The 18,214-nt window shown below is 44.3% G+C and overlaps 1 protein-coding gene across 1 annotated transcript in view; it reads left to right on the forward strand.

Annotated features, from left to right (window-relative positions):
* Positions 1 to 18,214, forward strand: part of ADGRF5 (adhesion G protein-coupled receptor F5) — a 153,609-nt gene that overhangs the window by 88,296 nt on the left and 47,099 nt on the right. Inside the window, exon 2 of the mRNA XM_019538098.1 lies at positions 17,248 to 17,377. Coding sequence (XP_019393643.1) covers positions 17,248 to 17,377 — 130 coding nt within the window. The remainder of the gene's footprint in view (positions 1 to 17,247; positions 17,378 to 18,214) is intronic.

Raw genomic sequence — 18,214 nt, forward strand, 5'->3', positions numbered from 1 at the left:
CTCCCTCAGGACTGCAGCCAGCTCAGGTTTCCTAAAGAGACAGGCTGAGGTGTGAATCCTCTGTGCTGGCCCATCTAATCACGTTGTCACAGGGCAGAGATTTTGGGGAGAAACCAAGGTGGCTTTCTGCCACAGTCTACACATGCATTTACTGCGCAGTAAGCAGTTTTTAGGCCAGTGTCTACACATGCAGCTGTTAAAGTACAATAACATTGTATGTGGACTGATGTGGACTAAAGTTAGTCCCAAGTCAGGCCACACACATAGTGTTACTGAGCAATAAGGCATCTACATATGCATTACTGCACAGTAACTAATCGGGTATACATTTAATACCTGTATGATGCAGCTATCAAATTTACTCCCGAATTGGTGCGAGTTGCCACAGTTACTGCACAGTACAGGCATGCACGTGTCAATGTGCGCCCATACTATGCAATAATTTTTGGTACTGCACAGTAAATGTGAATATGTAGACACGCCCACTGTGACTCTTCTGTCAGGGCTTATAGATTAGGGAGTGAGCTAGATGTTGGTCCCTTGTTGATTTGAGGCTCTGTTGGGCAGAACTGTTTTGTTATCTGTGTTTGTACAGCACCCAATGCAATAGGGCCTTAATCTGGATTGAGATCTGGGGCTGTTAATATTATAGAAAGGTTTAACAATCATAAGGGCTGATTCAGAGGAAGATTGCTACTGACTGAATCATTACAACTACTTCCTAATGCCAATGAAATCTTCCTGAGGCTTCCTTGCTCCACAACATTCACCATGCCAAATCTATCTGAGACCATAAAATCTAGCAAGAGCATGGCCTCTAGTGATGTGACAGTATGTTATAAACAAGAAGAGGAAAAACACTTAGCAAAGTGACTTACAGGCTTAATTTTCCTTTAGTTCTGACCTCTCCTGTTGCTTTGACAGTGCCTTTAATGGTATGGTTTTTCACAGGATCCTGGGGGGCTGAGGTGGTGCGGGTGCTAAGGAGTGTGGTTGGCAGACCAGAGGTCACAAGTCTGAGGCCATAGCAGAAGCACTCATGCTGCAGCCATGCCAGACTCCAACAAATCTGCAAATTCTATTAAATACCTTGTCTCAAGGACAAGGACACAAGAAAGAAGGACAGGCTCCTGCCAAATGACCATGGTGCTCTATTCCAATACTGCCTGTTATATGTGTTTGAGGCAGAACATTGTCATCCTATGGCAAGACACCATGGCGAGCATGTGAAACCTGAAGGATGCATAGTAGGCTTTGCTTAGAGAATTGTGTGTTAAGCTGAATCATTAGCATCTAAGATGCAGCGTACTAGATACCTCTGCGCATTGCTGTGATATATGAGGGCCACTAGAACTCCTAGCATGGATTGGACAAACGTAGTAATAAGTATTGGCAGAATTAGATCTGCTTTGCCTGGCATAGGAAAGACTGAGGGGAGACCTAACAGTCATGAAATACGTAAAAAGACTTCTGAAAAGAGGATGGTTATACTTTTTGTCTGTGTCTATGGGGGACAGGACAGGAAGAAGCAATCCGCCTGTTGGTGCAGGAAGTATTTTAAGCTGGGTATAAGGGGAATCTTTATAACTACAAGGAGAGTTAAGCCCTGGAATCGATTACCTTGGGAGGTTTTTAAGAGCTGACAAACCTCGGTAGGGAATTGTTTAATACCACGGTGCCCAGCTGTCTGGCTCCATAGGTAAGACGAGTGGTGCAGGATCAGTCTGCAGGTCAGTCCCCCCACAGGACTGGCAAGTGAAGTTGGTCTGTGGGCCCAATCAAGCGCTGCCTGAAACCAGCTGGGTACCAGCCCGATCCCAAGTACCTGGGTCCGACCACATAGGTCCTGAAATTTGGCAGCAGGAAATGGCAATTGCTGCTGCCACCACTTTTCTGCCACCAAATTTCCAGATTTGTATGGAGTCCTGCACGCCAGTTGACGCAGGTCTATGGGCCAGAACTGGTCTATGGGCCAGGGATTGTGCACCCCTGGTTTAGTAGGGCTGGAGTGTTATTGCAGCCATGACAGTCCAGGAAATATGTGAAAAGCAGGGGGTCTTGTAGTTATAACTTTTATTGAACCAACTGTATAGCATTCAGGCACAAAGAAGAATAGTTTAGGGAGAGTTTATTCTGCCTTTTGGCAGAATATAGATTAGATGACCCATTTTCTAAGTTTTCTATGATCTCTCTGAAATATCTGATCCAAATTTACTATGGTAAAAAAAAATGTTTCGAATAAGTTGAGTTGTTTACCCAAGCAAATCCATTAAAAACAGAATGAAATGTAGTGCTGATATGGCAGCCAGCTGCTAGAGCAAGGCTGGGCAAAATGGTGGATCTGGCCAGCAGCCAGACTCCATTTCTCAGCAGCCCCTGCCTGCACGGCTGAGGCCGGTTTCCATGGAGATCCCAGCAGCAACCATGCTGGTGCCAGCGTTTCCATGGAGATCAGCCTCATCCCAGGCAGGGCGCACAGCAGGGTAGGGAGCTGCTCCCGGACTGGGCTGGGATCTTGCAGTGGTGACAGCATGGTCTGGAGCCAGGGCAGAGCCATGATCTGCAGCCTGCATGCTCTGGGCAGGGGCGTGCAGGCAGCAGATCACAGCTCTTCCCTGGCTCCAGTCCGTGCTGTCCGAGGGCAGAGCCATGATCCGCTGCCTGTGCACACCCCTGCCCGAAGCATGCAGGCTGCAGATATTGGCTCTGCTCTGGCTCGGGACCATGCTGTCTCTGCCACAAGACCCCAGCCTGGCCCCAGAGCAGCTCCACACCCTGCCAAATGCCCTGCCAGTGCTGCTGGGGCTGGTCTCCATGGAAACCCCAGCTCCAGGCTATCACAGTGTAGCTGCTGTTGGGGTCTCCATGGAAACTGGCCCCAGCCATGCAGGCAGGGGCTGCTGGGAAATGGAGACCACTGCTGGCAGGGTCCGGCCCATGGACCGGACTTTGCCCAATCCTGTGTTACAGTGAAAGTCTTAACCACTTTGAAGTGCCATCTCTTTGGTCTTTCCCCATTATTCTTTCAACATAAGAGCATAAGAATTGCCATTTTCTGTGCTGGACCATAGGTCCATCTTGCCCAGGATCCTGTGTTACACAGTGGCAAAGAGTGGATACTGCAAGGGGAGTAAACTGGCTCCGACCAGGGTTTTATCCCTTGTTCCTCTCTCCCTTCCAGCCTCCAGCATTTAAGATCTAGGAAGTTCTGATTCAGAGGCTGTATCCCCAGCTTGCATGCTCAACTGCTACTGATGTCCCTTTCCTCCAAAAATTTGTCCAGTCCATTTTTGAATCTGTCTAACCTCTCAACACTGGGACGCAATGGGTTCCGCACTTTAATTGCAGACTGCGTGAAAAAGAACTTTCTTACATTAGTTTTAAACATACTAGTTTCATTTTGTGGCCTTTAGCTCTTGTGTTGTGAGAATAAATAATACATCCCCATTGACTTCCTCTTCACCATTTAGTATTTTGTAAACCCTTTTCATGTCCCTCCTTGAGCATCACTTTTCTAAACTGAACAGGCCCAGTCTCTTTAGTCTCTCCTCCTAGGGAAGCCCCTTCATACCAGTAATCATCCTTGTTGCCCTGAAGGTCTCTGGACCTTCTCTATATCCTTTTAAAGGTGTGAGGGCCAGAAATGGGCACAATGTTCAAGGTGTGGACTCACTATGAACTTAACAAGGGGCATAATGATACTTCTCAGTTTGTTTAAAATTCTTTTCTTAACAGCACTTAATCCCTAACATTTTGTTTGCCTTTTTGAGAGCTGCCAAGCACCGAGCCAGTGTTTTCAGCAAACTGCCTACAATGACTCTCAGGTTTTCTTCATGTGCAGTAACAGCTAATGTAGAGCCTGTCCTAGCATAGGAATAGTTTGAGTTATTTTTTGCCTGGGTGCATCATGTTACATTTGTCCATATTGAATTTGATCTGCCATTTAGTTGTCCATTTATCCAACAGTACCAGAGTCTTCTGTAGTTCCTCTCAGTCCGCCTTGGTCTTTACCACTTTGAATAATTTTGTGTCATCCACAAATTTGGCCACCTTCCTACTCACCCGCTTTTCCAGATGTTAAACAACACTGGTCCAAAAACATATTCCCGAAGACCCCTGCTTTTTACTTCTTTCCATCCTGAAAACTGATCATTTATACTCACTCTTTACTTTCTGTCTTGGAGCCAATTTCTGATTCATAAGAGGCCATTCCCTGTAATCCCATGACTACTGAACTTTCTTAAGAGCCTCTGATTAGAGAGCTTGTCAAAGGCATTTTGGAAGTCCAAATATACTATGGCAAGCGGATTGGCCCAATCCACCTGCTTATTGACACCCTCAAAGAACTGGAGTAGTTTCATAAACCACAATTTCCCTTTGACAAAGCCATGTTGATTCCTCCACGGCAAGTCATATACGTCCATGTGCTGAAGAGTTCTTTTTTTTCATTTTTATTTTTACCAGTTTTCCAGAAACAGAAGTTAGGCTCACTGGTCTGTAGTTCCCTGCATCCCCTCTAGAAACTTTTTAAAAATGGAGTCACATTGGTAACTCTCCAGTCCTCTGGTACCAAGGCTGTTTTTAGTGATAGGTTGCATACTACAGTTAGGAGTTCAGCCATTTCCAAGCTGAGCTCCTTCAGGACCCTAGGGGCACATCCAGAAAAGTGCACATGTGCAGTTTGCAGCGCCACATTTAGTTTCTCAGCAATGGCCGTGTCGTCCTTTTGTGCCCCTTTTGCACCCTGATCATCGAAGGTCCACTTGACTCCCTGGTAGATTTTTGGCTTCTAATGTACTGAAGGAAATTGTTATTGTTACCTTTTGTGTCTCTAGCAAGTTTCATCTCAAATTCTCTCTTAGCTTGTCTTATTGCAGTCTTATATTTGCTTTGCCAGTGTTTATGCTCCTTTTTTATTTTCTTCATTAGCATTTGACTTCCACACCTTGAAAAAAGCCTACATACTACATTCTACATACTGCCTCTGGAACACTGACATTAAACCACGCTGTTTCCTTTAGTCCACTTTCCTCTTTTTTATGTGTGGTATGCATTTGCTTTCTGTCTCCAGTATGGTGTTCTTTGATGTAGAGCGCCACTGCCCTACTGGTATGATCTACTCTATCATTTCTGTATAATTTGTATCCTGTACAGCATCCTATTAGTTTTGCTCATTTTACCATGTTGCTGAGATAACCATTATATCAATATCACTATTAACTGATAAGCATTCAAGTTCCTCCCACCTCTTATAATAGACCTTTAGCATTAATATAAAACATAGTATGCTTTTGTTTCCTGGTTAGTTACTTATCTGTGGGCAGATCTACATAAAACATGTTAATGATTCATAGATTCATAGATTGTTAGAGGCTGGAAGGGACCTCGCAGATCACTGGGTCCAGCCCCCGCCTCCCGCCCCCAACCGGCTCTAGGGGTTAGATGACCCCAGTGAGGTGACTGTCCAGTCTCCTCTTGAAAACCTCCAGGGTAGGTGACTGCAGCACCTCTGGAGGGAGTTTATTCCACCATCTGCATACCCTGAATATGAAGGAGTTTTTCCTGGTAGTAAGCCTGAAGCAGCCTTCCAGGAGTTTATATCCATTGGTCCTGGTCTTCCCCAGGGGTGCCCTAGTGAACAGTTGTTCATTGAGCTCCTAATGCACTCCTCTGATATAGTGGTAAACCGCTATCAAGTCCCCTCTCAACCTTCTCTTATTTAGGCTAAAGAGGCCCAGGTCCCTCACCCTTTCCTCATATGGCTTGTCTTGCAAGTCCCCAATCATACAGGTAACTCTTTTCTCGACCCTCTCAAGTTTTTCCACATTCTTATTGAAGTGCGGCACCCAGGACTGGACTCAGTGCTCCAGCTGCAGTCTCACCAGTGCTGAGTACAGTGGGAGTATCACTTCCATAGGTTTACATGAGATGTATCGGTTGATGAATGCCAATGTGTTGTTTCCACTGCTGGCCACCGCATCACACTGACGGCTTATGTTAATGCAATGGTCAATCATTACCCCTAGGTCCCTTTTGGTCATAGATTCATAGATGTTAGGGTCGGAAGGGACCTCAATAGATTGAGTCCGACCCCCTGCATAGGCAGGAAAGTGTGCTGGGTTCAGATGACCCCAGCCAAATGCCTATCTAACCTCCTCTTGGAGACCCCCCAGGGTAGGGGAGAGCACCACCTCCCTCGGGAGCCCATTCCAGATTTTGGCCACTCTAACTGTGAAGAAGTTCTTCCTAATGTCCAGTCTAAATCTGCTGTCTGCTAGCTTATGGCCATTATTTCTTGTAACTCCTGGGGGCATCTTGGTGAGTAGAGCCTCACCAATTCCCTTCTGCACCCCCAAGATGAATTTATAGGCAGCCACAAGGTCACCTCTCAACCTTCTCTTGCGGAGGTTGAAGAGGTCCAGGTGCCCTCATCTCTTCTCGTAGAGCTTGGCCCTTCTCTGGACCCTCTTCAGGTTATCCACATCCCTCTTGAAGTGCAGCGCCCAGAACTGGATGCAGTACTCCAGCTGTGGTCTTACCAGTGCCCAATAGAGGCACCTCCTTGGTTCTGTTTGTCATGAATCTGCTGATCCATGGTAAAGCACAGTTAGCTTTGCTGCCGACTTTGTCACACTGACGACTCATGTTCATCTTGGAGTCCACTAGGACTCTGAGATCCCTTTCCGCTTCCGTGCTGCTAAGAAGATCATTTCCTAGGCAGTAGGTGTGCTGGACATTTTTCCTCCAGAGGTGCAGCACTTTGCATTTCTCCTTGTTCAATTGCATTCTATTGTTTTCTGCCCATTTGTCCAACCTGTCCAAGTCTGCCTGTAGTTCTTCCCTGCCCTCCAGTGTGTCCACTTCTCCCCACAGTTTTGTATCAGCCACAAACTTGGACAGAGTACACTTTACTCCCTCGTCCAAGTCACTGATGAAGACATTGAAGAATATCGGTCCAAGGACCGAGCTCTGCAGGACCCCACTGCTCACAATCATCCAAGGATATCGTGGGATACTAGATCAAAAGTCTTTTGGAAATCTAAGTATATAACTTCTCAATTGTCTCCCATGTCCACGTGGTGGGAGACCTGGTTGTAGAAGGAGATGAGATTGGTAAAACAAGACCTACCTGCAACAAAGCCATGCTGGCTGTTATTCAGAACAAACATTAGCCTAAATTAACGTGCATTACTGTCGCCTGTCTACATAAGCATGTCCTTAACGCACATTAATTTAGGCTAATTGCATCTCAATGTGATACCCACAAATGTGTATTAACACACGTCTAACTTTAGTGCCGGATCTGTCCAGACATTATGGGGCCAGCCTGAGTCCATCCCCAGGGCTTCTGGCTGGCTGCCTCTCCTGCCTTCAGTTTGGACTAAAGTTAGTCCCAAGTGCTGGCAGCCACGTGGCCAGTGGCTACAGGAGTACATGGCAGAACTGGAGGGACTTGGGACTAACTTTAGTTCCAAGTCTCTGCACACACATAAACACCTGCCAAAAATCACTTAATGCGCATTAGCTTAATGCACATTAAATTTAGTCATGCTTATTTGCACATGTAGACTTTTATTCACTAAAGGTTATTTGCCTGTGCTTGTTTTCACCCTGTTTCTTGTCCCCATTTTAATGGTCTCACCCCTATAGACGGCATGTCAATCTGAACTATGTGCTGTTCTGCACCTATCAGCTTTCCCCCTGTTTTTAGTTTAAAAGCTGCCTTACCACCTTTTTTCATGTTGCATGCCAACAGATTGGTACCATTTTGGCTCAGGTGGAGACCATCCCTTGTGTACAGGCTCCCCCTGTTCCAAAAGGTCCCCTTAATAAACTTAAACCCTTCCTCCCTACACCATGCATTGACAGTCTAGAGCTCTGCCTGCCTACATGACCCTGCACGTGGCACTGGAAGCATTTCAGAGAATGCTGCCATAGAGGTCCTAGACTTCAAGCTCCTATCTAGCAACCTAACCTTAGCTTCCAGGATCTCCCTGCTTCCCTTTCCCACATCATTGGTACCCACATGGACCACAACCTCTGGCTCATCTCCAGCTCTTCCTAGCAGCCTATGTACACATCTCATGGGGTCCATTACCTTTGTACCCAGCAGGCAAGTCACCATGAGGTCCTCTTTGACATCACAAACCCAGCTATCTATGTGCCTAATAATCGAATCACCCACTACCACTACCTGCCTCCTTCTATCCTGTGAGGTTTCCTCCCTTGGAAGAGTATCTTTAGTGCAAACAGATGCTGTAACATCTACTGGAAGGTGGGTACCATCTAAGGGATAGTTTCTCTCCTTCCCAGTTTGACGTCCTCCATCCCTGAGGCGTTCATCCTGCTCAGCAGCATGGGAGCTGCTACAGTGGAGGTGGGTCTGCTCTACTGCTTCATCTATGAACCTCTCTGCTTCACATAGCTGCTTCAGTTGTGCCACCCGAACCCTGAGAGAATGTACTTGCTCTCCCAGAGCCAGGAGTTTAGGTGCCAGCAGGGCTAGGGAGAGATCTTTATGTTGTCAATTTTGGTCTGAGGCACATATAATGCTTTGGCTCTGCTATGAAGAGTACATGTTGCTCCTCTTTGCAACCATTCATGGAAGGAGTAAGATGAGAATAATGTTGTTTTGGTAAATTTTGGTCACATGAGGGCTCTTGCCACTTCCACTGCAATTGCATCTGTCCATCCCTTTTACTGCATGCACACCATCTGCCACCAAGTGCCAGGCACTTTCTGGTATGGGAAGACTGGTCTACCATTTCGCTTGCTAGCCTCTGGCTCAAAAGGCCTGGCTTTGATTCCAGACTCAGTCAGAGAGATAAAATGAGTAATTTGGAGTCCTCCAGCATCCCAAGATGCACTGCTCCCAGCCCTCATCTCCATCCCCAGAGCAGGGATGGAGCTCAGGTATCCTGACTCCTACCTCCTCCCTGCTTGCCAGGCCGCTATTGGCAAGTCAGAGCTGTGCTGTCAAGAAAAGGTATTAATATGTGACTTGCTCACAACATGTTCTACCTTTAGCACCAGTTAACACTCCACACATTTAGTATGTAATGTGCAACTTCACCTTCAGATCCCTATCTGTGAAACTGGGCTGACACAGCACCATGTGTCATGAGAACAACATCCATTAATGACTGCAGGGTATTCAGGTGTTACAGTGAAAACAGTCATTTAAGTATCTAGATATGTGTTACTTGCATGTATAGCACCAAGCACAATGGGCCCCTGATCTTGAACTAGGGCATTATAGAAATAATGATGAAATAAATAAAGAAGGAAAGAATAATAATATTAGCTCCCCATTAGGGTTCATAGAGTTTTCTGCTCTTTTCCTTACTCTCAGTTTGACATGGTGATACTATAATAGCAACATATTTAAACCTACAACTAGGCCATTCCAACCAGCTACCTTTACTGCCAAGATCAATAGAGTCATACATCCGTGGAAGCAAGTGCGGTGCCAGCTCATTCAGAGTAACATTAGCATTGTTTCCCTTTGTCGTCTCGAAATCAAAGCCAGAAATACCACGTTGTTTCATGGCAGCTGCATAAACACCAGTGGGAAAACCCTTGTTTTACTCGGTTAAGTTATATATTCTGAGCCCTTTTCTTTGTAAAAAATGAGTAGAGTGAGCGATGCCAGCAGAACGAGTTAGTCCACTTCACAGAGCATATCTGCAGATAAGAAGCTTAGAGACTTGGATTGGGATTGAGGAAACTCATGCACATTATCTGCCATCAGGAAACAGCTCCTGTAAAATGCCCCTGTACTCACTAATGACAGCAAAACTCAGCCTCTCACTTTACTTTAAAACCAAGTTGGGGCAACAGAAGCAACACGTTCTCTTGTCTTGACAGCCTGATCAGCTCATTCAGCAAGTGGCACTGTGAGTGATCTCCCTTTGAAGCAGCAGTGGTGAAGCAAGTGGTCCTGGTGTAGGATGGCATAGATCCCATCAGGGGACCTTTCCTGGAAGGAAACTGAAACAGGTAAAATACTCCAGGATTTTCATCCAAAAGAAACGGTGCTAACCTGGATTTGTAAGAGGCACTATTAAGACCCACTAAACTAATGACAAGCTCATAGAAATCAGGAATGAAAAAGAGCTTTGAGGTCATGCAGACCAGTACTGTATATTTTGAAAGTTAAACCTAAGTAATATGTTTGTTTTCAGGTAATGGTTAAACATCAAACCTGTATACTATGGTGTAGGGAAGAGATTTGGTAGCAAATTTGGGTTTTTCTTGCTTGTATCTCAACTATCCCGAGGGTGAAACATGCTAAGGAGTCTAGATACTGTTTTCTGCTGTCCGATCCATCAGCACCAACACCAGAATTAGACTTGGTTGAACATCTTCCATGAAAAAAAGATGTGTTTAATGTAAAATTGGAGGTTTGCTCAGATGAAAATTCCCACAGCAACTGGATGCTTTACTTGATATCTATCAATAATATCCCCTACTAAACTTTTCAGTTTTGATTTCTGAAAACTAAATTCAGTGTTTTAGTTCTGGGTTTTCCAGTGCAATCTGAGATGTTCTTCCAAAAAAACTTACTTTATTTATTTATTTATTTTTTGTGGAAAATTTCAACAGAAAAAAAACAAAGCTATTCTTAAGCACCCTTTCTGGGTTTCCTGACAGGAAGACCACCAGAGCAAATGAAGAGAGATAGAATGGTTGCAAGGGGGAAGAAATGGTGGTCACAGAATTAAAGGAATTAGAAAGTCCTTAGTTTTAAAGTCAGATGGGACCACAAGGATCAGTTAATCTGACCTGTAGCTTGATAAATCATTGAATTTCCCCCCCAAACCTGAATTAAAGCATTTTTTCTGGCAAGATATCTAAACTTCTCTTCAAGAATCCAAGTAATAGTGAACCCAGCACCTCTACTGCTCCATTACCTGCAATGCTATTGAAGTGCATCTGTCTACAAGGTCCAAACCTCAGTTTCAAGCTTGTATTGCCTTACTTTGCCTTTTTGTTTTTTGCAAGACTGAAATGCTGCTCCTATCAGATCTTTTTCAAGCATAGTGATCAAGTCACCTTTCAGTCTTTTCTTTAATGAACTGAGCAGAATGAACTCCTTAAATGTTGCGCTATAAATATTGTTTTGCAGTCCTTCCTGGTGAGGGTGACGTTTTGTTGCGGCTATTAAGACCCTCCTTGAGTTGTCTTGGAGGCAAGATTAAGCAGTGCTAGGTGTAAAGGGCTGTGGTGTCCAGAGGTGAGGGAAAGGAAAGAGGAAATGTTGAATTTCCCTGTGCTTTCCCATGATGATCTCAAGTTTTTGTGTTCTGTTCTCCTTAGGCAGATTTATCCATCAAATGTCCCACCTGTGGAGGGTGTTTGCCTTATCTTCTGTACTTACGTTGACACAGTGCCTCTGAAAAGTTTTATTAGCTCTAGTCCCTGGGGTTTTTTTAACCACTTGCATATAAATGACCAGTTCCAGTGACCTTGCAAAGTAAATGTAACGACTCATTACCAGAGATACAACCGATTGCTCTAGTGATAATTTTGACATGTTGAAATGCTTTTGTGCAGTTTCATGGCATGCTATCTGAGCCCAAAAGCATGAAGAAAGACCATTTGTGTTGTGATCACCAATACTGTTATCAAATTGCTTTGGTATAAGCACAGCTTTGCTTAAATTCTGATTTGGTGAAAACCCAGGGAAGTTGAATCACTTTTTCGCAATGCCATAGCACCTAATGTATTAGAAGGAAAGATTAGAATAGATAATATCAAAACAATGCACATATTTCTCAGACAACTAATCTTTCTTATGACATGTTGCACATGCAAAGAAGCAAGCATCTTAAATTTCATTGTAATGAAGCAATACAAAAAATGTAAAAAACTACTTTTTGTGTAATGCATAGTTAACTTGTGCAACTCAATGCCCCGGGAGGTTGTGAAGAAGATAGTATAACTGGGTTCAAAAAAGAATTAGATGGATTCATGGTGAACAGGCCCATTAATAACTATTAAACAGAAGAGAGGATGTATCATGAAGGACCAATGATGGTGGATGTCAGGGAGAGTATAATAAGGGCAGGGAGAGTGTAATAAGGGATAGAGATCACTCTAGATATTCCCTGTTCGTACTCTCTCCTTCTAAAGCATCTTCTACTTCCACCCTTAGATACAGGATATTAGATGGATGGATCTGGTCTGCCCTAGTACAGCACTAATGTTCTTACTACCATATTTCTGTAAACATAACACATGTAAGAATAAGATACAGACTCCAGAATAAGACACACCTTGTTTTAGGAAATGCAGAATGAAGAGGAAAAGTTTTTTCTGTACTTATTCCTACATAGAGCTGGGACAGGACTAAGAAGTCTACAAGGTTGCAAAAAGGGAGGAAGGAGAGACCAGGAGCAGCTAGTGAACAGCAACATTGCCAGAAGCAAGGTTAGTTTAATTAGTGAAACATCAAGGCCACTACAAAGGAGAGAGATTTGTTAACACCCGTGGAATGAAGAACAATGAGCAAATTAAGTCAGTTGACTTCCCCACTTGCTTGAAAATAGCACCACTGCTGCTGCTGAACAGTTGATTATGGAGCAGGAATCAAAGCGGGTGTTTCTGTTCTAAGCAGAAAAATCAGCTTCGCTGCTTAAGAGGTGTCTCCCAATTTTGGAGGGCTGACTTTTGCATGGTTTGTGAGAAAATGCGATATTTAGACTCTGTACTTGTTTAATTAAAAGGTATATTTGATAAAATGTTTAAACTAAGATGAATGTTTTAGTGCTAACTTGACTCGTAAATAAATACAAATATGAGTTGGCAATCTATGTGTATACTAAACATATGGATAATAGGATAGTTGCACTTGCATAACTGCATAGATGGTCTCTCTCTGGGCACATCTGCATGTTCCTTAATGTGCAGTAGTTACTACGCATTTAGTTTACTACTTGCTTAATGAAGTACTAACTAAATGCACAGTAACTACAGTAACTACAGTTACTGCGCAGTAGCACTAGCATGCCATTTTTTAGTGATGGTTACTGTGCAGTAGCCTAATACTACTGTGCAGCAGTGTATTAGCATGGTTTTTGCCCAGCATGCTACTGTGCAGTGTTATTGGGCTACTGCACATTAAGTGCTTCATGTAGACGTGCCCTCTCAGAACAGAATCTGGTCCGTGTTATTTGCATTTCCATGTAAACTTGTGTCTGAAATCATGGGATGTGCAAAATTACTCAAAACTGGTCTTGTATCAACCTTGCTTTTCCATGCTGAACAGTATTGTCCTGTTGTTTCCTCCCACCATCAATCAACTTGTTGTTTATTAGAGCTCTTGTCAGCCAGTTCCTCAGAAGTAAAGATACCATCACGATATGGAAGATGTGTTCACAAAACAGCTTTTTGGAGGCTCTAAAAACTGTGGGAAATGTCCAAGGCATTGAGATTTGGCCCTTCTGGGTTTTAATCAACATCCCTAGAGCATCTGCAAAGACAGTTCCTTGGCTTTTCTTCCTCATGCTCATTCCAATGCAGTTCTTAGGGATTCCTCTTTGGGGATCTTTTCTTCCTTCACCACCAGACGTTCATCCCAGAGACAAGCAATGCCTGTAGGTATGTCTACATCATGACCTGAGAGACGTTTCACCACTGACAATATAAGCCGCATCTACCAACTCTCGTTCCACTTCTATCCAACATGGAAATAAGGCAGTGAGGACGCTCTGATGGCATCTCAAGCCACCGGCATTCAACATGCTGGTACCCCAAATGTTGAGTGCGATGCAGGGGCTGCCACTGCTTCATTTCTGGATTGAGGTACACAGCATGGAAATGGATGGCTAGGGCTCATCCCTTCAACAATTCAGCTGAATTTTCTGCTGCTCTGGATTAGAGCAGCAGGGACTTTTGTAGGTATCATCCTGAAACCCAAATCAGCAGGATGTCTGGTTTTCTGGTTTCCCCCCAGCCTAGCCAAACACAGTGCAGTCCCCAAGGATCTTCACTCCATCATATGCTGCTGAATCAGGTTTGTTGTTCCAACCATTTCTGACCCCTAGGCAGATAGAAGAGTGCTGGCTACTTGGTTGTGCCTTTCCTGGTATGCAATTTTTGCCATTGTTAAGCAGTTGCTGACAATATTGGGTATCATCCTAGCACGCATTGCATTTTCACCATTTGTCTGTGGTTTCAGCCACAGTATTCCAGCCAACTTATGTGTGAAGCCCATAATGATGGCTACAGTTGATAGTTTCAAGTGGTCTATTCTTAACCATGTAGAAGATCCTTCATCACCATTTTCAAGAAGTTTCCATGAAGGGGCTTCGCTTCTTGCCCCTTTAAACAGGCTTCATATCCTGCCTGGGTTTCCTCCCTGACTTTCTCCATGATTCTTTCCTTACATATTAACATTAAAGTCAGCATAGTATTTTACATATTTAAAGAGTGCACAATTCCCTTTAAACACAAGACTCTTGGTTCTCTTCAGCCTTCTTCCTCTTTTCCCGCTAGATGTGTTCAGTCTCTTGACATCTGCTCTTGAGCGTAAAGCACTCCGTAAGCTGACTAGTTGGCTGATGATCATCTGAACTGTCTCTGTTCTTCCAGAGCCCAATCTATTATCACAGTAGTGTAAGATATAACTGGACTGGCAAAGTTATGAATTGCTTCATAAGGGTTGCTTCTATTAAGCTTAGATTTCTAGAGTTAACCGTCTCTTGTATTCCAGTGTAGTTTCTTTTTTAACATCAGTTGTGCTGATGGAGTCATGTTCTAAAAAGCCAAGGTGTTTGTAGCTATCTTCAAGAGAGAACTTCCTCTGGTGCTAAGTTCATATAATTCTCCCCTTAGAGCTTGTGGTTCTTGTTGACGGCTACAGTAGCACATTTGTATAGTCCAGTGATTCTCAACCATGGTGATCTGAGATCCTTTTAAGGTGCCGCTCAAGATCAGCACTTCTAGGTCTGCAAATATCTACACGATTCATATGATAAACCCAGAGAGTTCAAATAGGAATCTATGGGCATTTATACACATAACTTTTTGTGCTGCAACACACCAGAGATCCGATATGTCAGAGACCCGATTCATTGAGTCTGCTCTGCACCCGAGTTGATGTGCACTGCACTGCGTCGCATACAGTTGTATAAATGGTGAAATGCGCGTCAGCGTGCAGAAAATGATGGCGGTGCACTTTGTACTAAGACACCTTCTATGTCTTTCAGTTCAAAAGCACGCCACTGATCTAATGCACCTGAACAAGACTCAGAAGAAGACAACCACAGTGAAGAAACTAAAGTGGCTTGGGCTACTGCTGTACAATGTCTGGAAACATTCTTGAAATGTGCTGAGCAGCAGTGTTTTTATTCTGCTCAGGAAGTGATGCAGCTTCATGTTGTTCACAACAATTTCCTGGAAAAAAGGCAACTGATTTGCAGGCAGGCAGACATCTGCAGCTTGCTTCAAAGGGCTTCTGCAGCTTGTGTCAAGGATCAGATATTGATGTTGATGATCCTCAAGAAGAGGCACGCTCTGAAGCAAAGCCACGTTCTGGTATATTAGACATTATTATATCACAGTTAAAACGAAGGCTTAGTTTCTTTCTTGAAAAAAAAACCTCTCAGATAACCAGTATATTTGATTAACCAGCACCCCCCATTACCCATGGATGCCGGTTAACAGAGCTTTTACTGTAGTTTTGTGTGTGTGTGTGTGTGTGTGTGTGTGAGTGTGTGTGTGTGTGTGTGTGTACAGTGTCCCAGATAAGCATTTCTTCTCACACCTTAAAATGCATTTAAAACCTGCACCTCCATTACAATAGTTGCACCCAGGCACCCATCTGCAGTCCTTTTCCTAACACAGTCTCTTAGTTCTCACCCCGATGTTGGGGTTTACAGTCTCAGCTTATTCACTGCCCTTGTTGCTGTCACTGTTGCTTCTGCTGCTGCTGACACTGCTGCTGTCATCATCGCTGTCTCGAGGTCCGGTTGTGTTGCTGTCGTCTTCGTTATCCCTGACCACTCCCCCTGGCAGAGTGCCTTTGACCAGCCTTTGCCAAGTGTCCCTTTGGCAGGTGGAATTGGCTGCATCTTCATCCTCTCCCACCGATTTCCTGTAGTAGGACTGGAGTTCACTCAGAGCTGGGTGCAGGATGGCTTCTTGATCTTCCCTGGCCTGCACACCCTGCTGGCAGTTTTCTTTTGCTTTGTATACTGTTTTAATTGTATGGCTTCAAAGCATTTCTTCTTGACAGTTGATTAATCAAAGTCCAAACAAAGCAGGCAAGGACAAAATTAGCATATTACAATCGTGTCCTGTTGTCTGGGTGCTTGGTTTGCTTTTGCAAGTTTTGGATCAGTTTGGAATCAAATGGGATGGGTATTAATTGAATGAGGTACCTTTAGGGAATTAATCCCAGAAATGGAGATGGTGACGATCAGAGACCTTTGGATACAATAGGTGTGAGTTTCAGGAGAGTACACTGCTTTGGCATAATAAACATTTAAACTTTAGATAGATAGTAGATGTTTGCTTTTGGAAATATGCCTTAAACAAAGCGGGGAATGTGATAAACCGGATATATTTACAGTCACGTTATCAATGCACTTTGACTTCTCCTCTCTTACAGGCTTTGCTTTGAAGTGAATATTTTAGTTCTTTTGTTTCCTTTAGGGACACATCGCTCAATTGAAAGGTATATGCAGTTTGTAGTTTCCTCTGTAGGTCATGTGGTTTTCTAGCTTCCTCTCTGAGTCTTGTTATATACATGTAATGAGTGTGTCAGCTATCTGCCATATTTTTTAGGCTCAGGCGTGGTAGAAGGTTGAGGACTGTTATCATGACTGTTATCATCCTGGGGCACATGGGTCTGGTACTGGGTTCTGCAAGCTCCACTTTCTCTATGCCTAATGGGTTGCAGCCATTAGCAGAGGTCGATTTTCTTTGTGGCAGACTTGTCACCACAACCCAATCTTGCCCCAGCCACTGTCCTGCATTTTTTTTTACAAGAGGCAAACATTTGTTATTTTAACGTGGTATTTCATGTCCAAGCTTTCACAGTCACCGTGTTCAAATTTCATGTCATGGAAGAAAACAAAAAATAGTCCCCCTTATTTTTTCTCTGCGGTCTGTCTTTCACCTAATAGTGGAATGGCCATAGTTCATATCCAAAGTGTTACTTTTCAGTAGAGTTCATTAATGTTTTTCACCTATATAAATCACGAGAAAATATTCTAACGCTTTGCTGTCTTTTCCTTCTAGGCCCTTCAACAAACCATCAAGCAAGATGCCATCCCTGGGCACTTTGGCCTTCTGCTTCCAGTTTCTAATGGTTGCTGCTTCTTCCCAGCCTTCACTTGATCTGAACCTTGACTCAGCTGTCCATGCCTCAGTGAGTAGCCTTTCCCCATCTGCTGGTTTTTGGTTTGCTTGTAAGAGTAATAATACCTTGCTTCTGCACAGCACTTCCCAAGTGGGTATACAGACCTCAGAGGAGGCCAGTATCATGATTAAGATTCTACTCAATTCATGATTCCACGGAAACCATGAAATCAGGGATTGTCCACAAAATCAACTTGAAAAAAAATGTAATAAAAATAAAGGTCTTCAACACTGTCTCTCACCCCATTCTCATTAAAAAATTAGGCAACTATGGTGTCGACACCTACACAGTCAGATGGGTCACAAATTGGCTGGAGGGCCACACCCAGAGAGTGGTGCTGGATGGGTCATTTTCGACCTGGAGGGATGTGGGCGGTGGGATTCCCCAGGGCTCGGTCCTCAGGCCTGCCCTGTTCAACATCTTCATCAGCAACTTGGATGAGGGGGTGAAAAGCACGGATGACACTAAGATGTGGGGAGAAGTGGGCACGCTGGAGGAGGGGGACAAGCTGCAACTAAATCTAGACAGGTTTCAGGGGTGGGCGGATGAGAACAGGATGGGTTTCAACACTGACAAGTGCACGGTGCTGCGCCTGGGGAGGAACAACCAGCACCATACCTACAGGCTGGGGAGCTCTCTTCTCATCAATGCAGAGGCAGAAAAGGATCTGGGAATCATCATTGATGCCAAGATGAACATGGGCTGGCAGTGTGGGGATGCAGTCAGGAAGACCAACCGCACCTTGTCCTGCATCCACAGATGCATCATGAGCAGGTCCAAGGAGGGGATCCTCCGCCTCTGTGTGGCACTGGTCAGGCCGCAGCTGGAGTACTGCGTCCAGTTCTG

Source organism: Crocodylus porosus, unplaced genomic scaffold (assembly GCF_001723895.1).
Source record: "Crocodylus porosus isolate Cpor-Errol unplaced genomic scaffold, CroPor_comp1, whole genome shotgun sequence".
In the NCBI taxonomy this organism is placed as follows: domain Eukaryota; kingdom Metazoa; phylum Chordata; order Crocodylia; family Crocodylidae; genus Crocodylus; species Crocodylus porosus.